Genomic DNA, 26,294 nt, shown 5'->3' on the forward strand with positions numbered 1-26,294 from the left:
GTAGAAATCCTAACACACAATGAAATAGAAAGCAAGCAAGCCAGACCAGGATTGTATTTTGATTTTGGTGTAATGCTGGCTGACAATAATCTAAAAGGACAAATATATAAGACACATTTAATGAGCAAAATTAGATTTCCTATGAGTAAAATGTTTTATTACTGATTTAGAATAAAATTTTATACAAACCTTAAATAGATCTCGAAGACTAAACATGTAGTGACACTTAGCTGGGGTTGGTAACAGATTGTGACATATGTGATAGTAGACAGAGAGGGAAAGTGCTGCCAATTGCTGCCTGCACTTCTGAACATCAGAGAGGAAGGAATTGTTGTGTAAGTGTATTCCCAGATGAGCCTAAAAAAGAAAATTTTGTGACCAACATTTTAAAAACATCTAAGTATTCCTTAGTGTGCCTGCAGATTTAGGCATTATAACATTAACAGGAAGTTCAAAGTCTATTAAAAATACTAATAGTCATCATTTAACAGACAATCAGGACTATTTCTATGGTTTGTCCAAGCCTCAGGGGGTAGGTTGGTGTTGGTAATGACTTAATGTTCAGGCTTCCTATTCCATCTTTTCCCAAGCTACCACTTGAGTAGTGTTTCCAAGACTTTGTTAGTAGAAGGGAAGAAAATGTCAGGGGACTTTGGTTAATGACATTTGAGTATCAGCCAGGGGATTAGTATGGCCTACTGCCATACCCTCTGAGTTCCTTGCAATGATGTGAAGTTATAAAATTAATATGAAACCTTAGGATTTTTCATGTAACTTAATGACTAACTTGAATTCTTAACAGCCTCCTTGTTTGAAGGATTGTCAGGTAGGTAGCACAGTACCAAGCTTCCCCTGGAAGTTTCAATCTGATTGGGAAGAGCTCTTCAGGGTCTGGGGATATAGGTCAGGTGTATTCTATAGCCAGTTCTACATAGTTTCAACAGTGTGCATGAGATGTCTCTCTGACCTACTGGTTCCCTAGCATATGCACCAATGGGCAACATAAGATGATTCAACTAGTTCTTCAATCTTAATTAATACTTAGGTTTTCTTTCTTATAAATGAAGTGTTTCTGAAGCTATCTATAGTCATATGAAGAAGTGCTCAAAATTGCAATTGATTAGAGAAATGCAAATTAAAACAATTCTGAGGCACCACGTCACACCTATCAGGTTGGCTGATATGACAAAAAAGGAAAATGGTAAATTTTGCAGGGGATGTGGGAAAACTGGGACACTAATGCATTCTTGGTAGAGTTGTGAACTGATCCAACCATTCCGGAGGGCAATTTGGAACTATTCCCAAAGGGCAACCAAACTATGCATACCCTTTGATCTAGCGACACCACTGCTAAGTCTGTATCCCAAAGAGATTTTTTTAGAAAAGAGAAAAGAGCCTATTTTTACAAAAAATATTTGTAGCAGCTCTTTCTTTATGGTGGCTAAGAATTGGAAATTGAGGGGATGCTAATCAGTTGGGGAAGGGCTGGATAAGTTGTGGTATATGATTGTAATGGAATACTATTATGCTATAAGAAATGCAAGCTGAATGACTTCAGAAAAACCTGGAAAGACTTAACATGAACTGATGCAAAATGCAGTGAGCAGAACCAGTAGAACACTATACACAATAATAGCAATACTGTATCACGAAGAGTCGTGAGTGACTTAGCTATTCTCAGCAATATAAGGATCCAAGACAATCCCAAAAGACTCATGATAAAAAATGTTATCTGACTCCAGAGAGAGAACTGATGTTGTTTGAATACTGATTGAAGCATGCTATTTTTCATTTTCTTTCTTTTCTTTTCTTTTTGTTCAAGTCTTCTTGCACAAAATGACTAATATGGAGACGTTTACATGATTGCTCATGTATAACTATATCAGATTACTATTCCTCCCCTGTCCCTCTTAGGAAGGGGAGGTAAGAGAAGAGGGAGGAGAGGAAAGGAGGGATAGAATTAAGAACTCAAAACTTAAAAAAAAGAATGTTAAAAATTGTTTTTCTTTTACAAGTAATTGGGGGAAAATATTATTTAAAAATAAATGAAGTGTTTCTAAATGTTAAGGGGAGGTCAGAATAATAAAACAGGCAACATACAGGAGGAAATGAAATAATAACAATAATGACACATATTCATGGGACTTTTAAAGTTTACAAAGCCCTTTCCTCAAGATAACCTGCAGTAGTCAGTGCAAGAATTATTATCCCTATTTTTAGAAAACTGAGACTCAGAAAAGGTTAAATGACTTATTCAAGGTCATATAGCTAATTAGCTGGGATTTGAACTTAAGTTTTCTGACTACAAATTCAACATTAATTCAACACTTTCCATTCCAATTGTAGTGCTTCTCAGTAATATCTGATGGCATTTTTCTTTAAACGTTAGTAGTATTATACTTTATATCCTTTCCCCCTCCCCTATCTTCTTAGTCTATGGAAGCCTTCTAATTTCTACTAACTTCATTTATTACCTGAAGAATAGTGAATAAGGCATGTTGTGGAGGATGAGGCATTACCAGTATGAAAAAATGTTTGAGAAGACGCGGACTGATATCACTTTTTCCACCAAGTGGAATGCCACAAGCTGCAACCAGAGAGATATCTTGAATATTCTGTGAGAAATAGAAAGAAAGATTAACCAATAGTACTACAGTCAGTGAACTCTGAGCTTTCAGGATGCAGTAGATCTAGGAACCAAAATATCAGAAAAGGATATGACACCTGATCCTGGGAAAAGATCACTCTTTGACACTGGTGCATTGTAGATATGATTATGGGTATATTGGAAATCTCAGCAATTTTCCTTTAACACATTATTTGGGGAAATGTTTCTTATGAGATTGATTCTCTCTCTACCAGTCTGATACATCTTTTTAATGGACTCATCAGGGTACGAGAGCTTTATAACAACATCCTCATCTTAAGACTAGGCAGCTAATTTCAGTCAGTGAAAATCTATTAAGAGCATATTAAGTGCTAGATTCTGAGGACACAAATATAGATATACAAGAGACCTTGCCTACTTTCTGAGTGCTTACAGTCAAATAGTGGGAAAGGACAAATAGCTTTATTGTAAGTTAAAGTGAAATAAAGGCGACGGAGGTGCCCAGGTGCTGCAAGAAATCTGAGGAGTAAAGAAACAGTTTTCCTTCAGGAATGAGGATGAGGGAAAAGGGGGCATCAAGGAAGGCTTCATGGAGGACTTGACAAATTTCTTTTACTTTCATTCCACACTTACTGAACTGCTACAATATCACACTTTGGTTTTCCTAAGTAGGCTTCTCTATGGAGAAAAGAACTAGGTAACTGATGGGAATGAACTTTCTAGTTCACTTGGCCATTATATGTCTTTGTGTGAATAAGAAAATCATTCTACTATTATTACTGATTATATTAATTTTAATTATCAATGATAAATTACCATTCTGATGCAAATAAATCTTCAATAAATATGAGCAGCAAGAGTCACTCTTTCTAGTGCTCTATAATAGACTGCAGCCTACTTGGGCCCACCACGTGCCTTTTGGTAGCCTAAAACTTTAATTCTTTCAAGACTGAAGCATTCCATTACTTGTAGCCACGTAGCTTCATTAGATATGGAAAAAATAGGCCTTTCTTTCAAAAAGTTTGATACAGTTTTCAAATTTAACTTACTCTTGTCCTGTTTAATTCAGTTTGTGTCTATTCTACACAGGAAATTGGCTTCTGACATAGGAAACTCTTAAGAATAATATGATTTTGGGGGCAGCTAGGTGGTGCAGTGAATAGTGCTCTGGCCTTGGAGTCAGGAGGACCCGAGTTTAAATCCAGCCTCAGAAACTTAACATTTACTAGTTGTGTGACCCTGGGCATGTCACTTAACCCCAATCACCTCACCAAAAAGCAAAAACAAACAAACAAACAAACAAAAATTTTGAAGACACAAAGAGAAATAATTCTGACAAGAAGGAAAAGGGCAAATTTTCTAAAGATTTTAAAATGGTAATATGGATGCACAGAGAATTCCTTGGTCAACTTAGATTTAAAAAATGCGTTCTGAGAATGTGAGAGCAAAGGCAAGTAACAAGAGTAATGTAAAAGTGAGAGAGAATAATGTCAGGAGTGCTAACACTCAATTAGCTGGGGCTGGTAAGGAAAATTGACAATAAAATAAAAAAAGCTATTTTGGGCAAAAGAGGAAGTTGAAAAAGACAAAAAGAAGGCTGAGCTGCTCAGCTCTCATGCCTCTCTGCCAAGGAAGAGGAGTTTTAGATGAGAAAACATAGATCAAAAATGACCAATAGGGAATTTATACTTAAGACACATAAGGAAGTGGTAACATGAATATCTTCCTGACCTCAATGAGTTCAAGTCATCTGGCACAGATGAATTCTTTCTTCTGGTTTTGAAAAAACACAACAACAACAACAACAACAACAGGTGAGTGTGATTGCTTAGCAAACCACAGTCATTGCTTTTCAAAGATTGTGAAGAATGGGAAAGGAAGATTGTAGAAGGATACTAGGGGATGGGGAAAGGAATAAGCATTTATTCATGCCTACTATGCGCCAGGCACTATGCTAAGAGCTTTACAAATATTATCTCATTGGATACTCACAACAACCCTATGAGGTAAGTGATATTATTATATCTCAATTTTTTAGTTAAGTTAATTGAGGCAAACAAAAGTTGTGACTTGCCCAGAGGCACACAGCTAGTAAAAGATGTGAGGCTGGATTTGAATTCAGGTCTTTCTGACTCCAGGCCTTGTAATCTATCCATTTTGTCACCCAGCTGCCTCACACAGGATCCTTAATAGGATCAAAGACTTAGAATAGACCTTAGAAATAATCTGGTCTGATTCTCTCATTTATAGATCAGAAAATTGAAGCTCAAAAATGTTAAATGACTTGCCCAAGGTCACATAGGAAGTGGCTGGATTGGGATTTTAAAATGCAGGTCCTCTGCTTCTTGGTCCAGTGTTCTTTCCATTATACTAGGCTGGCTATTTCTATATGTAACAAAATTCTAGACATATTATTAAAGGATAGCATATATGAATAGAGGGTTGGTCTTGGTGTTAGGAAGACCTGGTACAAGTCTAACCTCTAACACAAATAATAGCTGGGCAGCCATGGATAATCACTTAACATCTCAGTACTCCAGGCATCTCTCTAAAACTTTAAGTTACAGATGAGTTGTTGAATTTTATAGAGGGCGAATGTTCATTGGGAATTTCCCAAAACTTATGAAATCACTGATCTAGATGAAAAAACAATCCAAGGTATGATTAATGAACATCTAGAAAGGAGAATGAATAGTGATCCCAACATGGCTTCACTGAGCTAACCTGATTTGTCTTTTTTTTTTTTGTTTTGACACATATTAAACTGGTAGATCAGAGAAATATGGCGAATATAGTTTATTTAGACTTAGCAAAGAATTTGACAGTTTTTCATGCTATTATTGTGGAAAATATGGAGAGGTGTAGATTCGATGATAGATAGATTTATCACTGGTTGAATATATGTACCAAAGAGTAGTCCTTAATGGTTCCATGTCAGTTTGGAAGGAGATCTCCAGTGGAGAGACCTAGGGATCTTTGTTTGGTTCTGTACTGTTTAACACTTTTCTCTTAATGACTTGGAAAAAAGGCATAGATGAAATCCTTAACAAATATGCAGATGACACAAAGCGTGGAGGAATATCTAACACACTGGATGACAGAGTCAAGTCCTAAAAGATACTGACAGGCTAAAGCATTGGGCCAAATCTAATCTAATAAGATCTAACCTAAACTAATAAAATCTAATATAGTAAAATTTAATAGGGATAAGCTAAAGCCTTATACTTAAAAAAGAAAATCAGAAGTATAGATGGTATGGGCTCACAAGAATTCATTTGAAAGAGTATGAGGGGTTTTAGTGTACTATATGGTTGAGTCAACAGTGATGCAGAAATTAAAAAGGGTAATGCAGCCTTGGATTACATTATATGACAGCCTTGGGTCTAAGACTAAATATGTGATAATCTGGCCATGCTATCTGGTTAGACTTTACCTGGAGTACTGTTCTAAACACTCATTGAGTATAGTGTAATGGGGATTCCTTTTGTAGATGGCTTCTGAAGGCCCTTCCAACTCTCAAATTCTGTGATTCAAGTTCTGTGTGCTACATTTTGATAAACTGGAGAGCATCCAGAGGGGAGACACCAATATGGCGAAGGGCCTCAAGTTCATATATGAAGATATCCTATTGGAACTGGGGATGATTCATAGGGAAAAGAAAAGACTTAAGAAGGGCACAATAATTGTCATCCAGTATTCAAAGAATTGGTAGTTAATTACTTTTTCTGTTTGTCTCCAGAGAGACATAGGAACAACGGAAGAAAGTTGTAAAGCGATAGATTGAGGCTTGATACAAGTAAAAGTTCTTGACAATTAGAGCTGTCTAAAAGTAGGATGGATCACTTTATGAGATAGGGTGCTGACCGTCACTGGCAGTCTTCAAAGATTGGATGTCAACTCATCAGGTATGCTGTAGACATCCCTTTTCACTCTGAGAGAGTGTAATTCTTAAGTGACTGCTGTATCTGTAACTGTTTGCTTCCTTCCAAGCTCTTAGGATATAGTCAGTTCCATTTTAAAGCACTGTCATTTGGTGCTTGACATTTCTAATGCTTTGCATTTTTTTTTTTTGGTGAAGACTATATAAATGATATATAGACATGAAGCTCCTCAGTCATCCACAAGTTTTTGGTCTCTTTCATTTTTTGATCCTCAACCTTATTTCCCAACATAGACTTGCCCAGCATCACACAGTCAGTATGTGTCAGGGTAGGGCTTGAGGCTGGGTTTTCTTGATGTTAAAACCAGTTCTCTAACCATTGTGCCATGCTGCCCCAGTAATAAATAAACTGGGCTCATAATAAGCATAAGTTAAAGAGACCATTATGAAAAGCATTGCTATCCTCCCTGTGTGTGCCCTTACACTGAAGTACCACACATCAAGGTAAACATTGACTTAGATCGGATGACATTATTAAGTTCTTGACTGATTGTTCCCATTTTTCTTTATTTTGGGCCTTTTGAATTGTCATGTAATGCTAAATGCCAGTATTGTTGTACATTAGTAATTATGCTCAGCATAAGAGCCATCTTCCACCCAAAACCTTTCCTGATCCCTCCTGGCTACAAGTGCTCTTCATTCTATCTTAACTTGTGTTCTTTTTGGGGCAGATTTCGTGGATATTTATTAGTATACATGTTATACATGTTGTCTCACTCCATTTTAATATGAGCTCTTTGATATCAGGGACTATTAATAAGTATTCCCAGGGCTCAGCATAGAATCTGGCACATAGAAAGAATTTAATAAATGTTTGTTGTGGGGCAGCTAGGTGGCGCAGAAGATAGAGCATTGTCCCTGAAGTCAGGAGGACCTGAGTTCAAATCTGGTCTCAGACCAAACACTTGACACTTACTAGCTGTGTGACCCTGGGCAAGTCACTTCACCCCAATTACCAAAAAATGTAAAAAAAATTAAATAAGCATTTGTTGACTTATACTTTGTATTTTAGTTCCTTAAAGAAAACAAAGTGGTATAATTCATCGAACTGCTGGTTGCAAGGGAGCATGTGACAAGGACTTGGGGAAGGGACTACCTTTGATAAGTAAGAATTCTGAAATTTAATACAGAGGGCTTTGAAATGAAATATCTTTTACCAAAATTAAATTCAGATTCATATGAAACTGAGAATACAAGGGGTATTTGAATCTTATTTCTTCCAAATAATTGTGATCTGTTTAAAGATAGTAAAAGTAATTTCACAGAGAAATGTCTATTTGGAAAGTGTTTTCATTTTGCAATATGGACTACTGAAAATTCTAGATCAATGGATTTGAAAAGTAGCAAATATATTGATTAAAGAAATCTATCATCCCACCTTTTTGTCAGGCATTCCACAATATGAAAAATGATGCATTGGTCAAAAATTACCATTAGTTGATTTAGAGAGTAAAATAACCAGTGCTATAGGGGAGGGGTGAGTACGTATATTCATTCAGTTTTAACTCAGATTCTAATTTGTTCACAACCTATGTTGATTCAGTCCGGTTATTTGATTTCAGATCTTGGAATAACAGATTTGCTTAATTTGCAAAATTAATTAGCATGGCCAATCTCCAATCTTCTGATTTTGCTAAAGACAACAGTTCTATTACTGTTCTTATACCACACTATACACATGTAACATCTGGGTATTTATACAGCTGAGCTACCTAAAATCCTTACTTTACTAAAAATAGCTACAAATATTTAACTCGTTGTTAAACAATAATATTTTATGGTACATAAAACTCAAAAATGATTTATACCTTCCATGCAAGTTGTTCGGTATTATAAAACCCTTCTAAATCTAATAATTGTCTGACCAATTCCAGGGGTGGTTGTGCCCCATACTCCTCTGGCACTGGTGAATTCAGATCATCAATAAATATTATCACCTTTGGGGAAAAAAGTAAACAGATTTAATAGTCATTGTATGTTTACCTTCCTTTAAATTATTAAGTAATTATGACGGCTAAACATACCATAATTACAAATAACATTTTATGTTAGTTCATTAAAAATAAAACTAATTAGCTTAAATCTTCTGTACTTTCCTATAGAGAAAGAAGATGGCAGCTAGGTCCAGTAGTTCTGAGAGAAATTATTATTTTTCTATTATATTAATAACCAATTTTAAAATTAGGATTAAGGTTTTTTTTTTTTCTCTCTATTTCTTCATTCAGGGACCAGCCCCTGTAGGCCAGCCAGTCAGCCTCTGAAGGACCTTGCTGACGGATGAGATTGCTTGCAGCCTCGAGGCCACCTGTGGCCTTCTAGGTCTTTGAGTGTGGCCCTTTGACTGAGTCAAACTTGGACTCAGTCAAAGGGCCGCACTTGAGAACCTAAAGGACCACATGTGACCTTGAGGCCGCAGGTTCTCCATCCCCGATCAGGAAACATGCTCCTTGATGTTAGCCAGGACTTCACCTGACTAGAAAACCAGACTTTTGTTTGGATTGTAAATAGAATCTAATCTAGGTGCATTCCAGCCCTAAAGCAGTAAGCCCATGTTCTTTTACCTCTCCATTGTAGTTTAGAGTGCCCCAGCTCATGAAGGAGAAAACCAACCTGAGTGGGCTGGGTAGAGATGGATTGCTTTATCCAAATTGCTGGAGGTGGCTGAGTCTCGTTATCAAGCCATATTCTTAACAGAAGCAACTAAAGACTTTTAAAGCCTACTTCCTCATTAATATGTCTTCCCCACTTCATTGACTGTTCACCTGTCAGGGTTGATTTTCACTTGTCAGGGGCATTCCCTTTTCTAAAAATATTTAAGGCATTTATCTTCTCCATTAGGTATCTTTGGTTCCAGAGAAACCACCACCTGTCAATTTATTGATTATAAGCTAGCCTAATTAATAAATTGATTATTAATTAACCCAGAAACTCTTTCTCTCGGTTTTTGATTTGTCTCAGTGCAGTGGTGTCAAACTCAAATAGAAACAGATTTCTGTGGGTTGAATATTGACTTAGAAAAATACAAATTAATATTACCTATGTTTTATTGCATTTTAATTTATTTTGTTAAACATTTCCCAATTAAATTTTAATGTGTATCTGGTTCACACTCAGTAGTGTGGGGGGCCCCATTGAGCTGTGAGGTGTGGTGGATGTCATGTTGGACTTGGCATCAGGAAGACCTGATTTCATACCCTTTCTTAGATGTGTGACCCTCGGCAAGCCACTTAGCCTCTCTGAACCTCAGTTTCTTCATTTGTAAAATGAAAATAATAATAGCACCTACTTCACAGGGTGATTGTGAGGATCAAATAGAATGACATAAGTGAAGAGTTTTGCAAAGCTTAAAGTACTATATGTTGGCTATTATTATTATTACTATTACTATTAAAATACAGCAGGTAAAAGTTGGAATTTTATAAATAATGAATGATAGAAAGCATTCTTTGAAAAAGAATCTCCGAATCTCCATTCTTTTTTTTTTTGTTTGCTTTTTGGTGAGGCAATTGGGGTTAAGTGACTTGCCCAGGGTCACACAGCTACTAAGTATCAAGTGTCTGAGCAAGATTTGAACTCAGGTCCTCCTGACTCCATGGCTGGAGCTCTATCTATTGCGCCACCTACCTGCCCCTATCTCTATTCATCTTCTATTTAAATAGTATGATTAATGGGTCCAAGGACAGATAGCTTGAGAAAGTCTGTATCATGGATATGGACCATCTAACTACAAAGCCATTAACTAGGAATTTTGACACCCAGTGGCAAGAAAATCAAATTGTGCCATAAAACATTTCTGTCGTTCTTCATGTGAAAAATAATACAAAAAGCTTAAAAAAAAACTGGACCTGTGATTTCAATGGCATAGGGAACTCCTCGGTGAGGACATTCCTCTACCAATTCAGATCCGTACTTGTTTTTCACCTTAAAGCAGAAAGTTGTCATGGTGTAGTGAAGAGAGAGCTGGAGTTACAAACAGAAAGACCTGCCTGTGATCATAGGTATGCATAGATTATGGGTTAAAAGTTCTGATACAACCAGTACACACTCTATGTACACTGACACATAATTGTGTATGTGTGACACACATGCAGAGCTCTGTGACCCTGAACAAATAACATAACTTCTCAGGACCCCAGGCAACCGTAAAATCAAGACAAAGTCAGTTGAGAAGGAAGGAGAATTGTTACACTATTAGCTCACAGAGCAGTGTTATTCTTACCTTAGCTCCCTATTTTAACTAATTATTTTTGCTAAGTCAGCGCTAAGCTCAGTTGCTTCTCTATTGAAAAAATCATGTCAAATTTTTGTGCTCAAAATTTTGTTGCCTTGAAACAAATCTCTATTGCTCTGTCCTAGTCATGGCTCTCTTTAGTTGTCTAACTGTAACAAAGCATTACTATTTATTCAACAAAAAGTTATTGAGTGCTTACTGTGTGTAAAGGACTACTGCTAGTCACTTGTGCCCCAGCTATGCAAGAGACATGAAGAACCTTCAATTCAGTTGCAAATGACAGTGGTATTGAATACTGAGACTCGATTTCATAAACTCTTCTCCAATTCTGTAAAAACTGGCTTTCCTTTCCATTCTGGCTCCAGAAATAGTAGTTGGTCTTAACTGTGTAATGACTTTGGTAGCCGCTGGCTTCAGACAGCACGCAGGGGCCTCACATCCCCCATGGGGAGATTAGTCACCTTACAGATAAAATGCCTCTGGTTCCAAGCATATTGAGTATTTTTGCAAGTGATTGGGGCCGACACACTTTGGGCTGCCCTGCCACATCAGCTGACATTTTTAGCACCATCTGCTAAGAAAGCGGGAGTTTGTCAATTTATAGCAAGCCTGTTTTTTGAGATTTAGATCAGGATCCAGGCACCACCAGTCTCTTTACTTCTTACTATTAGTCAGATTTACAAGAGGAATAAGGTGTTGAAAAAAAAAAGCATTAGCAGACACAATTCTGACACCTACCTTTAATTTTACAGCATTCCCTTCCATCATATACTATCACTCCAAATTCTTAGTCCACTCATTAGATATGGAGATTCTTAATAATAATAATAATATTAATATTAGCAGCTAGCATTCATATAGAAGTTTAAGATTTGCAAAGTGCCTTTTTAAGTATTATTTCATTTGAGGGGCAGCTAGATAATGCAGTGGATAGAGTGCTGGAAGATTCACTTTCCTGAGTTCAAATCCAGCCTTAGATTCTTATTTGCTACGTGACCCTGGGGAAACCACTGAATCCTGTTTGCCTCACTTTCCTCATCTGTCAAGTGAGCTAGAGAAGGATATGATAAACCTATCCCAGTATCTTTGCCAAGAAAACCCCAACTGGGGTCATGAAAGAGTAAGACAAGACTGAAAAACAACTGAACAACAACAAAACTCTCATTTGATCCTCCTAACAATCCTGGGAGGGAGGTGCTATTATTATTATCCTTATTGTACAGATAAGGAATCTGTGGCAGATAGAGGTTAAGTGACTTAACCAGGATCACACAGCTAGCAAATGTCTGAGGCCAGATTTGAACTCAGATCTTCCTGACTCGTCTTCCTGACTCCAGGCCTAGTGTTCTGTGCACTGTGCAACCTTTCATTACTCTTTTTACACTTTTTTTCACCTTTCACTTTTTATCAAATGAATTTTCTAATGTTCTGAGTTCTTCAGAATCATGTGAAATGCTTTTATTTTATCAATTTTTTTTATTTACTAACATTTTCATTCTTAGGAGCAACTAGGTGGCACAGTGGATAGAATACCAGACTTGGAGTAAGGAGGAGCTGACTTTAGATCTGAACCAGAGTTCAAATTTGGCCTCAAACACTTACAAGCTATGTGCCCCTGGCCACATAATCACTCTTCCTCTGTTTGCCTAGTTTCTTCATCTACAAAATGGTGATAATAATAGCATCTACCTCTCAGGGTTGTTGTGAGGATCAAATGAAATAATTGCAAAGTGTTTAGCACAGTGCTTGATACACAGTAAGTGCTCTATAAACGTTAACTTGTTATTATTATTAAAAAAAGATCCCAGTAGTTCTGGTCCTAAAATAGTATTGATCTGATAATCAAATGGAGGATGGGGGAGGGAGAATTCTTACCCGGCTGTGTTTTGGAGCTCCATGAATGTCTTTACTTTTTCGTATTAATTTCTTAAGAATCAACTCCTGAGTTTTGCCAGCAGTTGTATTGGCGCTAAATTTTATTGTGGACACAATAATGGTTTTTGCCAGTGTGGTTTGAATTTCTTCACTTTCTTGCTTTTCAGACCAATGATAGTTTTGTCCAAAGGAAGCTAGACACAAACAAAAATTGAAATTCTGAGGAAATATCTTTGCTCTTCAGACAAAAGCAGATTAAGTGTCTACTAAACCAAAGACTGTGTTAGATAAATAATGCACAGTCATGGCAGTCGCTGAGCTTATTATAATAGCTGGGGAAATAAGATGTAGACAAAAAAATTCTGATAGAAAATAGGTACATGATAAGAGAGGCCCAAACAAATTCTTTCATGGGGTTTAAGGAAGGGAAAAACTATGGAGGAGATGAAATTGAACTTGGTCTTGAAGATTGTAAGATAAGATTTCAATAGGTAGAGATGGGAGTGGGTGGAAAGACAGAGCCAGCATCTGGAATGAACAAAGGCATATAATGGGGAATTGGAAAATTTGTCTGGAGGACAAAGTGGGAGAAGTAGAAAGATATAACATTGGAAAAATGGTGGTTCCTGTGTGTTAGAGAAGTTTGTACTTGATTCTGTTGGCAATAGAGAGCCACCAAAAGGTTTTGAGGAGAGGAGTGACATGATCTGGCAGTGAAGTGAAGGATGGAATGACCAGAGGCAGGGAAATCCACTAGGAGACAGTTGCAATAGTTCAAGATGAGAATGAGGACTTAGACAAGCATGGTGGCAATGGAAAGGATGGAACATATTGAAGAAAAATTGTGTGAAAGCAGAAGTGGTAGGATCTGACATCTTCTGGAAATATAGAAGGTGAAAGAGAGAAGAGAGTCAAAAATGACTGATGGAACTCAACAATGGGTGTCTAGATTAGGGAAAAGGATCCAATCTATGCTTTTCTTGTTGTTCAGTCATTTTTCAGGCCCCAGCCTTCCCTAGTGTGGCTTGAAGCAGATTAAAAATGCAATTGGTAAATGTTTAACAAACTAAATAAAAATACAATAAAACACAAGGAATGTTAATATGTGTTTTCCTAAGTCAATATGTAGCCTTCAGGAATCTTTATGTATGGTTTAGTGGTTGCCATGTCCACATGAGCTTGACACGACTGGTCTAGACCATGGAAGAGGAGTCAGAATTGGAGGTACACTAATTACTAATACTAATATTAATTAATTACTACTCTTTGTGACTCCATTTGGGGTTTTCTTGGCAAAGATACTGGAGTGATTTGCCATTTCCTTCTCTAGCTCATTTAACAGATGAAGAAACTGAGGTAAACAGGGTTAAGTGACTGGGCCAGGGTCACATAGCTAGTAAGTGTCTGAGGCCAGATTTGAACTCAGGAAGATGAGTTTTTCTGACTCCAGGCCCAGCACTCTATCCACTGTACCACCTAGCTGTCAAGTGATTTTCTTAGTATAGGAAATCCTTCTATCAATTCAAGTCTACACCTTCTCTGAAATTTAGCATGAAGATTGACTAGTACAAGGTAACATAAACATATGTGTCAGAGGTGGGATTTGAACCCATATCTTCCTAGCTCAAAGGTCAATTTTCTATTTTGCCATGCTGACTCTTAGATGGAGTGATTAAATGAATAATTTTAAGATTGGCAGAAATAAAGAACTCAATTGGAAGAGTAGGGTTTTTGTTATTGTTGCTACTTTTTGAAAGATGATGCATGTTTCTGGACATTGAATTGGAGATGCTAGTGAGACATTCAGATAGAAATATACAGTAGGCATTGGAAACTATGGTCTAGACCAGAGGTACCAAACATGCTAGATAAAGCTCATTCTTATCCATGTAGTCCCCAGGGGTCAGGAACCTGCAGCCTCGAGGCCCTCTAGGTCCTCAAGTGTGGCCCTTTGACTGAATTCAAACTTCACAGAATTGTGAAGTATGAGGGTATCCTTTAAAGCATTATACTAATGTATCCAAATTTGCCTCTATGTATATATGTAAGAGACACAATGTATGTTCTATATACTTTGAAATATATTGAAGAAATTCAATGTATACATGATAACATACATACTTATCTATCTATAACTCTATATCCATCTAGCTATCTAATCTATATATAATGATAGCTTGGTGGCAAAGTGGATAGACTGCCAGGCTTGGAGTCAGGAACACCTGAGTTTGAATCCAGCCTCAGACACTTACTAGCTATGTGTCCCTAGGCAGGTCAATTAACCTTAGTTTGATTCAATTTCTTTATCTATAAAATGAAGATATTAATAGCATCTACCTCCCAGGGTTATTACAAGGATAAAATAGTATTTGTAAAGTGCTTATTAGCACAGTGCCTGGCACATAGTAAACACTATATAAATGTTTGCTCTTATCATCATCATTATTATAGTGTGTGTAGATATATATGTATAAGATAAATTTACACACACACACACACACACACACACACATATACATATACATATCCACACACCAAATCTATGTATTTAATTCTAAGCTCTCCCTAAGGCCCAGTTTAACATCTTCAGCTGCCTATTAGGTGCCTTACTAGTGCCTCAAACTTAACAGGTTAAGAGCCAAATTCATAGTAGGCTTACCGAAACATTAATCTAGACCTGGAGGGGACCTCAACAGCCAATCCCATCATTTAATAGATAAGTAAACTAAGGCCTGTGGAAGCCAAATGATTTTTACAAGGTCACACAAGTACTAAGCATCAGAGGTGGTAATTGACCCCAAGCCTTTTGACTACAGAGTGTTCTCTCCACTCTACCTAGCCATCAAACTTTTCCCTCCTCCCAACTTTGCCATTTCTTTTGAGGGCACCACCATATTCTTAATCACCTAGGCTCAAAATTTTGGAGTAATCTTTGATACTTCTCTCTCCCTCCAGTTATTATTGTCTCCAGAAAGAAGACAAAATTAGCCAGTTTGTAGAGTTTGAGAGGGGGAGTAAGGTATAATAAGGCTGGAAAGATAGGCTGGGGTCAGGTTGTGAAGAACTTTAAAAATCTAAAAAGAGACACTGGAAGGGGAGTGACAAGGTCAGATCTCAAGAAAGAATACTTTGGTAACTATGAGGAGGATGCTAGGAAAAGATCTGAGGTAGGGAGATCTACTAGGAAACTTTTCAATAGTCTAAGCAAGAAGTGATGAGTCCAAGCTAAGGTGATGGCTGGGTAAGTAGAGAGAAGGCATCAGATATGAGATATGTTGTGGATACACAAATGGCAAGATTTAGCAATAGTATATAGGGGGAGAAGAATGAGGAGCTGAGAATAACGTTGAGGTTATAAACCTAGGAAACTTAAAAAAATGTGGTTCATGTGACAGAAGTAGTGAAGTCTGGAAGAGGGGTAGGTTTGGGGGAAAGTATAATGAGTTCTATTTTGGGCATTTTGAATTTGACATGCATATGGGACATTCATTTTGAAGTGTCCAATAAGCAGTGAAGATTCGGGACTGAAGCTCTGGGCAGACTAGGGCTAGATACATAGAATTAAGTCATTAGCATAAAAATAACAATTAAACCCAGAAGAGTTGATGGGGTTCCCAAGAGAAAGGATGTAGAGGGAGAAGACAAGAGTACCAGAGTCTTAGAGAACACTTAGAGTGATGATCTAGCAAAGGGAACTGAGAGGGAATAGTCAGACAGGTAGAAGAACAGGGAGAGAATAGTATTCTAAAAGTCCAAATAAGAGAACAGTGTCCAGTATGAAAGGGTGATAAATAGTGACAAATGCAATGGAGAGGTCAAGGAGTAGGAAGACTGAAAAAAAGACTATTAGCTTTGGCAATTAGGAGATCATTGGAAATGTTGGAGAGAAGTCTTACTTAGTGATGAGGTCAGAAGCCAGATGGCAAAGAGTTGAGGAGAGAAAAGTGGAGGCAGTGAGTATAGAAAACTTTTTCTAGGCATTTGGCTAACAAAAGGAGGCACGCAGAATGATATTTTGTAGAAATATTAAATTCTAGTGAAGGTTTTTTTAGGGATGGGGGTAATATGGGTATGTTTAGAGGCAGAAGGAAAGGAACCAATAGAGGAAGAGAGAGAGGATGACACGTTTCAATCTGTTAGAGAAGAAAGATTACACATGTAGAGGAATTGGCCCTGGCATGAAGAAGGGACACCTCGTCGACAGAACCTAGGAAAATTGAGGAGGGCATAGAGGATGTTAAAGGATTTGAGATGAAGATAAGGTTAGAGAGGGAGCTCATAGGGAATTGCCCCAATTTTCTCAGTAAAGTAAAGGGCAAGAGTCCTCAGCTGAGGAAGCAGAGGATTAGAGAGATGCAGGACACTTGGGGAGAGTGCTATATATTAGTACTTTGCTCAGCATTAGAAATACAAATAAAAGCAAACAAACAGTCCCTGCTCTCAAGGAGCTCATAGACTAATGGTGGAGTCAACATATAAACAACTATGTACTAACAAGATACATACAGGATAAATTGGAGATAATTTCAGAGCAAAGTCACCAAGGTTAAGAAGTATTTGGTAAGGTTTCTTGTAGATGATAGAATTTTAGCTGGAATTTGAAGGAAGATAGGGAAGCCAGGTGGTAGAGATGAGAAAAAAAAAAAGCCTTGTAACAAATACGAAGTGAAGTGAAACAAAGCCACACGGTAGCCATGTACAAAAATGTATGTATTTATGCAGTTCAAGACCACCAACTGTCAGGATGCTGATGGCATTTTTCATCATAGGTCCTCTGGAGACATGTTTGGTCACTGCATTGATGAGAGTTCCTAAGTTTTTCAAAGCTGTTTTTTCCTTACATTGCTGTCCTTGAATTAGTCATTCTCCTGATTCTGCCCACTTCCCTCTGTACCAGTTCATTCAACCTAGGATTCTTTGCAATCATCTCTTTCATCATTTCTTACATTGCAAACAAATAAGGGGAATGAGCTCAAAGTGTTGTTAAAATGTTGGCAGAACTATGAACTGGTCCAGCTATTCTCCAAAGCAAATTGGAACTATGCTCAAAAGCTATTAAACTGCACAAACTCTTTGTTCCATTGATAATCTTGCTGCTAAAGAGATAAAAGAAAAAGGGCTTTTTTTTTTTAATAGCAGCTCTTTGGTGGTGGCAAAGAATTGGAAATTTAGGACATGTCCATCAGTCGGGCGATGGCTGAACAAGTTATGATATATGAATGTGATGGAATAGTATTGTGCTGTAAGAAATTATGACAATTTTTGAAAAACTTTAGAAGACTTGTATGAACTGATACAGGGAAGTTAGGTGGCGCATTGGATAGAGTGCTAGGCTTGAAGTCAGGAAGACTCATCTTTCTGAGTTCAGATCTGACTTAAAACACTTACTACCTGTGTGAACCTGGGCAAGTCACTTAATCCTGCTTGCCTCAGTTTCCTTATCTGTAAAATGAACTGGAGAAGGAAATGGCAAACCACTCCAGTGATCTTTGCCAAGAAAACCCCAAATGGGGTCACAAAGAGTTGGACATGACTGAACAATGAAGAAGTGATAAAAAGTGAGCAGAATCAAAAGAACAATTTGCATAATAACAACAGTATTGTAAAGACAAACAACTAAAAAGACTTAGGAATTGTGATCAATACAATGAGCAGATACAATTCCAGAGGACTCAGGGTGAAATAAGCTCTCCACATATATATGTATGTGTGTATGTATATATACCCCCACATACATGTGTATGTATATATATGCATATATATCCCAATCTGTGTGTGTGTGTGTGTACACACACACACATATACATATACATATACATATATATATATATATACATATATATATATATATATATTTTGGAGGAGGTTATGGTCAATGGAGGAATTTATTTTGTTTGATTACACATGTTTGTAACAAGGTTTTTGGGTTTCTTGTTTTCCCACTGGTGAGGAGAGAATATGTACCAGAAAATAAAATAAAACTGAACTAAAAATAAACCTCTGTAAAATTTTCATTAGCACTAAGGAATATGTTCCTAATTGTAGTAGATTACCAAACAAGTTCATTGGATCTTTAAGCTTAGAAGTCATTAAGAAAAAATCCCCAGTTGCCTCCAGACCTATGTCTGGTACCCTTAAAGAGTTTCTCATGAATAAGGATAATTTCCCATTGCCCAAATCAATCACCATGGCTTTGGAGATATGACCAAAATGAGTTTTGTTAATCTGAGTATTTTTTACCTTTTTTTTTGAGGCATTAATATAATCACTTATGACCATGAAAATTTTAATATCTTCCAAAAACTTCAATGATACAATGTTGATTATTCATAATTTAAAATCCTAACTATATTTGTTGTTGTATTCCTTTACAGGTAAATGATTTGAACCTTAGTAGGATGGGAAGTGATTGCTACTGTTTATTTCATTGTGTTTACCTCAGTTTCCACACATACCTAGATCTCTAGATGTTGTCTGAAAGTTGTCTGTAATTAACAACTTGAGATTCTCTTGCAGGCTGTTAAAAACCAATAAAAGAAAGTCAGGATTAGCTTATTTGAACGGCTTTTTTTGGGGGGGGTGCAGAGGAGTTTTAAATCTATCATTTCATAAATGTGGGACACGCCTAGCATTGGAAAGTTCCACCACAGACACAGATCAAAAATGGGTAAATCTGAAATCATTAGTTCTTGTCAGTTGTTTAGTGGCATTGAAACAGGGGTGTTGTAAGGCTCAAATAAGACAATGGGTGCAAAGCACCTTTCTAACCTTAAGGCACCAGATAAATGCCAGTAGTTATTACTATTATTATCCTACAGTCACCAGGCCAGTGTTCTGCTGATGATTTCCTTCCTTGATCATTCCATTGCCCTCCTGGGGAGCTCAAGCAGTGTTTATAGAACAATACAGAGGTATGCTGGGAAATGTTTAACAACCAGGTGCTCTCCCCCAAAAAATGTATACAAGTCCATTTTAAAGTTTAATCTACTTTATCAACTCTTTTTTAAGTCTAAAAAAATCATCAAAACATTAAATCAAGCCCTGATTTGTAGTGATTGCTTCCTTTTGAAATGCAGATGCTCATACTGAAAATTTAAGAGTGACTCTCACTAACCATTTAGAACAGGTTCTGCCACACCCCTGGAGGAGGTAAGTGCCTTGCCCATAGTCAGAGAGCCACTGTTTGTTAGACAAAGAACTTGAACCCAGATCATCTTGACTCCCAAGATAGCAAATGTCATATTACTTTTCTATTTTAAAAATTATTACTTATAACAAAAAGTGCTAAAAGATATAACCAAATAATGAAAACAGGGGACTATGATTTTGGAGACTATTATTTAAAATGGTAAATATTTTGCTTTATGATGATATTGTTAAAATAAGTGTTGTTATCAATGAAAGCTTCACTAATTAGTGATTTGTAATAATTTGGAAGTGATATATATGTGTGATTCTTTTTTGTATAAAATTAAAAAAAACCCTTTTTCTCTTGATTTTTGGTATCATCTTTGAGAATAAAAGGAATCTAATCTAAGTCAGGAAAATTTCCAAATTGAAAGTTTCTTCAATATGACTTTGATTTCTTCATCTAACAATTAGTGCATACGGTTTCTTGCATTTCCACAAATTCTTTTCCATTTTGAAAAGATAATCAATAAAAAAAGTTTCCTTCTCATAAAATTGTTTATGTTATACTTTCTTCCTGCTTTAAAACCATAAAAATTCAAATATGGCCAACACCATTATACACAGATGCTTAGGTAATCTATGGTCTTACTTGGATGCTGTGATTATCTTTCATAATAGCAGTATAAATAGTAGCCCAACTCATTATCATTTTATTTTCTTTGTGAAGAAGGATTTGGTCTCTGCCAAACTCTTCTACTAGAAAAATTAAAAATGATGACAAATTGGTTCTCTATTTTTTCTTTCTAAGTAAGGCAGAAGGAGTCCTAGCTCAGAAAGTAGAATGTGAATCCTGATTGTATTCTCTGCTGGAGGTGGGGCATGGCAGCCATTCATTTCAGATTTCTGCCACCATTTCAAAGCAGAGGCTCCTTCCTTCTTCTATTCTAAGACAACTTAAGTCATATCTCTTTTCTGCTCAGTGTCCAATTTTTCCTCTCCCATCTGGCAGAAGGGTGCTTTGGACATTCTTGCATTTCCTTATAAAAGCCCATTCATTCCCAGTGCATCTAAATGGAGACTAATTTCACAACATCTTTGCTAACCAGATAAGAAGGATATGCAGTATTTATCTTACAGGTAGATATTTGAAGCAAAGAGACAATGCAACAGTTCTATGAATAGACCTTAGAGGTGCAGAACTAGAAAGTCAGTGTTTCTCACTATTATTCATTATATCATATGTTGCATACTATGAGTGCTTATGTAAGCATGTGCAAATAGCATATGCATAATAAGACTAGATATTGTTTTAAACCTAATTGTATGCACTGGCTCTTCCACATACTAGCTATGTGACCTTGGTCAAGTCATTTAAACTCACTGAATGTCAGCTTCTCTTCCAGGTCTAAAATTCTATGATTCCTATAGTCATCTGAGTAAATATAAATGAAACTTAGAGATGTACCTTGTTTTATGTAACATATACATCTCTCAAAAGATGAGTATAAAAATTATCATAAATGGAATCATTTTAAATATATTAGAGAAGCTTATAATTTAAAAAGGAGTCCAACTATGAATGTTTTGGGAAAAAAAACCCTTTAACTTTTTGGTTAACCTGGATTTTCACACACATATATTTGAATTTTTTTTTGCAAGATAACCAAGGTTAGAGTTTAACATATACAACCTTGATTTTTTCATTCTTTTATACAAAAAAACATCTCCTAAAATAGATCCAAGTTTTATCTGTAATCCCCCTGGGCCCTGAAGTCTCTTAAGCATTTGGTTAATGACAGCAGTCTTCCCAACACCAGTCTCTCCTAAAGAAAAAAAAAGAAGATGATAAGTTAGATTTTTTAACCTAAGAACATGACCAAATAGATGTTTAGAAACTTTCACATTATTTTTTAGTTAATTTAATAATAAATACTCAACACCCAAAATGATATGATTTTTGTGCCCAAGGCAAGAATCTAAAATTGGTTACCCTTCTCTTAGGGGTTAGCATGGAAGCCTAGGGAGAGTCGAGGCATCTTTTAGACATTTTTTGTACCTCTTAACTCCATGTGAAGGACTTTTCTTGCTTTTGTTATAGCACTATTCATATCTATTCTTTTCTGTTTTCTGTGGTAGGATGATTAAGAAGGTTAAGAACAGGAGCTTAACATGAAATTGCAAAACTATTTGAATGACTTATGAGAGACTAGATGAGGAATTATAACTTGTTTTCATTTCAGGCTAATTTGCCAAAATTTCCCAGGTTCCTTGATTTTAGTGGATTCAAAACCAATTTTTTGCCCTGAATATAATAATTTAAGTGTAAAAATATGATAACACCTTTTGTGTATAGTACACTTTTAACTTTTTTAGAGTGTTTTCAGAAATGATCTCATTCACTATAAACATCAGCACTATAAGGAAAGAAGAGCAGGGTTATTTGTTACCATGCTAATATAACATAAATATAAATGAAGAACAATGGTGTGAGCAAAGCATGGCTGGCTCAAAGAACACTAGTATAATAATACCAATTATAAGAGATAAGTGGAGTTAAATTAATTGATTACTCCTCCCCTCCTCTCCACCTCCCCAACTTGAGGTAATGAAAAGATGCTGATACTCTTGTTAGGTAAGTCAGAGGTGTGAACCAGGTATTGATAAGGCCCAGATAACTCAGATACCAATCAATCATAGGCTTCTGAAACTAAGTGTGAAAAATCCCTTGATCAGTCTACAAGTCCTTGAAAGCCCTTTGATGAAATAGTACAGTGAGTTTACTGGTATTGGACAAGAAAATTTGTTCATGTTCTCCAAAACAACAATCCAGTTTGGAACCTAGAGTTTTTTGTGTCTGGTAGATTAGAAATGGAAAGTTCTATCATAGCTCCTGAGAAGCAATCCCTTGACAGAAGAGGGGTCTGGGTCTTTGTTTTAATCTCCTTCCCACTGTCTGGACCAGAGGAAAACCTTGTGAGCTTACAAGAATCCAGAAGATTCTAGGACATCCTTAATGTCCTAGTAGAAACCCCAGAAGAGCAGGAATAGGCAGCAGAAATGTCTGCACTGGGAGCCAAGAACAAGCAACATACATTGAGGAAAGGCGGCTTCAAGCTTCTGCAAAGAGTCCAGCAGAAAAGCTATACTCTGCTAAATGGGAACTTTATGAGTACCTTGTGAAGGGGAGGAAAGGACTTTCAGAAACCAGGGACTGTGAGCCATCATCTTGGTCACATGTGCTATATGCTTGAACTCACTTTTCCATTGTATTCCACATGTCCTTGTGGGGCAGTATCACAGATGTTTGGGGGTGATGTTTTATACCAACTCTTCTTACCATACCATCTTAGTAAATATTTCTTTCTAAAAGCTAATTAAGTCTAACTGACTAATTGTTACTAATTGTTACCCCCACCATGGGGGTGGGGGAACCACACCAAAGGGGACTAGAAAGCTATAGCACTAGGAAATGACCTTCCAGTCTCCAAGGGCTACTCTTAGAAATCTGAGAGGATGCATGGAAGCCTTGTTATGGGGACATAATCTGCCAGTGCAAAAGTAGATTAGGAAACAAAAATAAGAACTAAACCCCTATTCTTTCTGTTTTCAGTTAGCATACTCCCATTATTTCCAAAGTCTCCATCCTTTCTTTTGATCTTCCTTCTCTCAAATAGCATTTAAAAACCTTCTTTACTGTCATTCGCTTCCCTTGCCAGCTTCAGCTCATTTTGAGCTTTAGCATTTCTAAGGCTGTTTTTACAGGACCGTGCTACATCCATATTCATCTGTCTTCAGAATCTGCTTTAGTTGTTGAATTCCTTGCAGATTCATATTAGCCTCTTCAAACCAATCCCATTTTTCTTCCTCTCTGTGTCTACAGAATTTCTTTCTTATGCATTTCCTGTCCTGCCTAAGCTAAATTCCTTAGGTGCATTTTGTTCCATGGGATCCTACTTATCTTTCCTCTGAACCCTTGGAAATCTACTTTATCAAAACCTAGGTTCCACACCAGCTTATGCCAAGATTATTTTATTCTCTCACAAAGTCTTAGATGAAATGGTCACTTCACCTCAAAGTTTCTATCATTTCCACCTCAGCAATTAGTTCTTCCCTGCTAGTAAGAATAAAATTCAGAAAAGAATTTCTCTTTGCTAGTTCTTCACACTTTTAAAAGATTAATGGGCATTTATATAAGTTATTAGTTGCTCTGCTTTTGGAATAAATAGCTTCCAGCAGGTTTCCAATAACTGAAATTCCCTTTTACTATTATACCATACCTCTATGCCAGATCTGTGATCAGTTTCTCAAATTCTTCATCTATTTGTTTTTTACAAGAGTTTCTCAAGCTCTTCTTTTTGTCCAATGATGAAATCACTTCTATTTCCCCTGCCTCTGACCTCTGGATCTTGGATTTCCTCACATTTACTCACCCTCTTATTATTAATAATAGAAAGGATCATTAAAGAGAGTTGCCCCTATGGTACTTGGAATACATAAGTAATTAGAGAGAAGTAAAAGGATAGTTTTGCTATGGTGAAAATTCAGTTGGATGAAATAATACAAATTTATAGAGTACCCCATCAGCTTGGTTGCATTTTCTCTAGCTCCATTCAGGGGCATATAGAGTGGGAGTGAAAGAGGCAGATGGTAGAAGTAATCCAGGGCTGAATGAGCACCAACAGTATAGAGGTGAACAATAGCTTTGAGGCTGAGAAGAGAGGAAAGTGAGACAAGAGCAGGGTGATGGCCTGGAAGACTCCAGAGGATGGAGGGATTGGGGGTCCTGGTAAAGACAAAAAGTAGATTTAGGAGGATAGGGAATAAGGAGAATAGGTTATGATCTAACAAAAGGATTTTGGAATTTTTGATTATTCAAGTGGAACATTCTGATAATTCAAGTGCATATTTGTCATATGCCTATATCAGTCATTTATAGTCATTCTCTGACAAACATAAATGAAATATTAATGGGTCCTGAAAAATCACATGCAAACTAAGATATTATCAGTTTTTAAAATAGCAATTTTGAGGAAATTAAATCACCATAGCTATAATTAAACTCTAGAGGAAAATGAATTATTATGCCCATCTCAATTAATATAGAATTTTAACTGTCTCCCCAACTGAACATAGATATGAATCTTTCTGAAGCTGTATTTATAAAATATGTCATTAAATCACAATAATATTTTAAATCATTCATACAAAACTACTCATTAGCATTGGTTGTAGTTTCGTTTTACTCCAATTTATTTTTATTATTACCTGCAATTAGTATAGGATATTTGTTCTTTATAAAAAGACTCATCAAAAAGGAGAAAGATATTGTATCTCTAGTAGCAAAATGATGATTAAACTCTATATTTTCATTATATTTGATTATATTATCCAGGGATGTTCGAGAACCAGAGCAGTATAAATTTCCTAAATTTAAAAAGAAAAAAAATGAAAAGTGGTTTTTGGATATCTTTTAAAATTGTCTCTTTGAAAAAAATATATAATCCTAATTTTTAAATGTCCAAGTAATTTCTGAAAGATTAGAAAATAGTCAATACATGTGAGAGACACAAAACTAGAATGAGTTACTGGAAATATCTCCTAGAATCTCAGAACCTGTACCATTTTGATGAGTTTCTCTCTCATGGTGCCTCATCCATCCATTCCTCTGTCTCAAGAATATACTGGGGTATTCTTGTACCACATTCTCAGGCAACAGTGTGTGGAAAGCAAATTGGAAAATTTCAGCTAGAAATACTACCCAACTGAGCAGTAACTTCAGTCTTGACTTGTGTGGTTCCCTATGCCCTAGCTTCCAGGGTCAAGTTTGAGTCTATGAAATACTGACATACCGCACCTGACATTGTTAAGTGGTTTTGGGAAAACAGTACTTTAGGTGAAACAGCCTTGCAAGAGGCAGTTGATTCCATGACTATATAGGGAAGTGAGGCAATTTTTGTTGAGTACCCAAAGAACCAGGCATGCCTGCCCCCATTTCATAATACCATAAATTAATTATCATTTTACTAGAAAACCCTTGATGTTTTATAACTTGCTTTACTCTGAAAGCTTCCAGGGATAACTCGGGTTGTATTAGAATACCACTTTTTAAACATATCCAAGTTAAAAACAAAACAAAACAAAAACAAAACCTCAACAATAATTTTTGTATATAGAGATATCAAGCAATTTCTCTATAGATGTATTTCAAAAAATTTAGAGTTATTAATTTAGCATTCATAGACAATAATTAAAACAAAAGCCAGGTGAGGCAATGGCTAGAGCATTGGATCTAGAATCAGGAAGAATTGAGTTCAAGTTAAGCCTAAAACATTTGACTAGAGTATGTGACCTTGGGCGAGTCACTTAACCTCTGTCTACCTCAGTTATCTGATCTGTAAAATGGGGATAGTAATAGCACCTAGGATTGTTATGAGGACAAAAGTACAATATTTGTAAAGTGCTTTGCAAACCTTAAAGCACTATATAAATGCTAAATAGTTATACAGATT

The 26,294-nt window shown here is 36.5% G+C and overlaps 1 protein-coding gene across 1 annotated transcript in view; it reads right to left on the reverse strand.

Moving 5' to 3' along the window:
- LOC114049472 (dynein heavy chain 14, axonemal-like) overlaps positions 1 to 26,294 on the reverse strand; it is a 343,809-nt gene that overhangs the window by 134,072 nt on the left and 183,443 nt on the right. The window contains exons 45-51 of the mRNA XM_027870712.1: positions 25,051 to 25,209; positions 21,450 to 21,608; positions 14,431 to 14,445; positions 12,655 to 12,848; positions 8,357 to 8,485; positions 2,475 to 2,615; positions 190 to 357 (exon numbers count right to left, since the gene is read on the reverse strand). Coding sequence (XP_027726513.1) covers positions 190 to 357; positions 2,475 to 2,615; positions 8,357 to 8,485; positions 12,655 to 12,848; positions 14,431 to 14,445; positions 21,450 to 21,608; positions 25,051 to 25,209 — 965 coding nt within the window. The remainder of the gene's footprint in view (positions 1 to 189; positions 358 to 2,474; positions 2,616 to 8,356; positions 8,486 to 12,654; positions 12,849 to 14,430; positions 14,446 to 21,449; positions 21,609 to 25,050; positions 25,210 to 26,294) is intronic.

Source organism: Vombatus ursinus, unplaced genomic scaffold (genome assembly GCF_900497805.2).
Source record: "Vombatus ursinus unplaced genomic scaffold, bare-nosed wombat genome assembly UNPS02014798.1, whole genome shotgun sequence".
Taxonomy (NCBI): Eukaryota; Metazoa; Chordata; class Mammalia; order Diprotodontia; family Vombatidae; genus Vombatus; species Vombatus ursinus.